Source organism: Neomonachus schauinslandi, unplaced genomic scaffold (assembly GCF_002201575.2).
Source record: "Neomonachus schauinslandi unplaced genomic scaffold, ASM220157v2 HiC_scaffold_2510, whole genome shotgun sequence".
NCBI classification, from domain to species: Eukaryota; Metazoa; Chordata; class Mammalia; order Carnivora; family Phocidae; genus Neomonachus; species Neomonachus schauinslandi.
Genome location: NW_025411199.1, coordinates 3601 through 5144, shown reverse-complemented (window position 1 = coordinate 5144; position 1544 = coordinate 3601). Strand labels below are relative to the sequence as shown.

The following is a 1544-nucleotide window of genomic DNA, read 5'->3' as shown; positions in this document are numbered from 1 at the left end:
CTAAAGCCACAGTGCTAAGAGACCCATGGCCCCACAAGTTGGGAACCTTTCACACCCTCGATGCTTCACACACACATGAAGCATGCAGTGCCCGAACCCACCTTTCAGCCCATGCTCTCCTGGGCAGCAGGACTAGTGGCGATGAGGTGGACAATGGTGTCCTCATGTCCCTCATGAGGGTTCTGCAGCCATCCCCAGCTTCTGCATTCAGGGCCACTGCAGGCTTCTGCAGACGACTACTCTGCATAACTGTCTCATTACGCCTCTGGTTCACGGGCAGAAGAGCCTGCCAGGTAGGGTGCATCCAGGGCACCCTGAGCCTCAGGCTGGCTGGCCGTTGGGAATGCAAGAGTAGCTTGTGCCCAGAGCCCCTCAGCATCACATGGGGACCATGCACAACACAGCCTCTGGCTTGTCTTGCAGGTGGACTTGGAGGCCGTTGGGGAAGCGGCTCAGTCAGCCAAGATGGTTGTGAGGACACTGCAGTTATAGGATGAGGCTGGAGAAGTCTCTGTCCTGTCGAGAGCTGTCATGTCTCCACATCCCAGGCTCACTGGTTCCTTCTACACAACCCAGGGAGCAGAACAGGAACTTGGGATAAGGGGGTGGGACAGCAGGTTAATTGGCTTCTCAACTTTTGTCATGAACAGGTAGCTATTTATTTATTTTTTTTAGAACACCTTAAATTTTTAATCCTTTCTATACAGGTTACCCAGACCACGTCTGATTAAGAAAACTGTAGAAAGTTAGTACCTGTCACAAGCAAACGCCAGGCAGCGTCACGTGTCGATTTTCCGCAGAGTCCTGCTTTGCGGGGTCTCCGCTCACCCTCGCTGGAATCCGTCGTGGCAGAGTTTAGTCCACAGGTCGCTTCTCCTCGTATTTCTTTGGAACCTCTTCAGCGTTCTTACAGAATTTTTTACGGTCCTTAGAGTATTCTTCAGCTAGGTCAGCCCGAAGTGGGTGCTCGGGCTGGGGGTTGTTCACCAGTGCTGTGAGGGACTGGATTACTTGGCCGGTTCTGGTTGCTGGCTTCCAGTTTTCAGCACTAATTCCTGGCAGACAGACCTGCCCCTTTTCATCGATGTTCGGGTGATAGATCTTTGTTTTAAATGTGATCTTCGGTGGTTTGTGTGGGTACTCTGCTGGAAAGTTGATTTCCATTCTGAAAGCCCCCTTATCATATGGAGGGTTGTCAGGAACAATAAGCCCTCGACAAGTCAATAAATTAGCTTCATCAACTTGGATGTTACGGAAGTCTTTCATTCCACCTTTGTGGATTTCTTCAAGCTCCTTCATCAGCCTCCTGCTGGCCGCTATCTTGGATCTGGCCTTGCTTGAACAGGCAGCTATTTTATCTACTCTATGGCCTGTTTTACAAGAGCTAAACTTTCCCTGCTTGTCACCATCTTGGATCCCAGGTTTCTTCAACTGCATGATCATGTGGGAAAGTTCTTGGACACTTTCAGGCTTCAGCAGGCCTAAGGTCAAGTGGCTGTTAGCAGCTGTGGGGGTGAAGAGCTTGCTGGGCAGGGCAGGGCAGC

General features: G+C 51.1%; 1 protein-coding gene across 1 annotated transcript; it reads right to left on the bottom strand.

Annotated features, from left to right (window-relative positions):
- Nucleotides 1-855: 855 nt before the first annotated feature.
- Nucleotides 856-1314, bottom strand: LOC123323923 (ubiquitin-conjugating enzyme E2 L3-like). The gene has a single exon (XM_044912457.1). The coding sequence runs from the start codon at nt 1297-1299 to the stop codon at nt 856-858; it is 444 nt and encodes a 147-aa protein (XP_044768392.1). The 5' UTR covers nt 1300-1314.
- Between the last annotated feature and the right edge of the window lie 230 nt (nt 1315-1544).

What these genes read in the sequence shown, in the direction of transcription:
- LOC123323923 (XM_044912457.1), bottom strand. Translation starts at nt 1,299, where the DNA reads ATGAAGGAGCTTGAAGAAATCCACAAAGGTGGAATGAAAGACTTCCGT.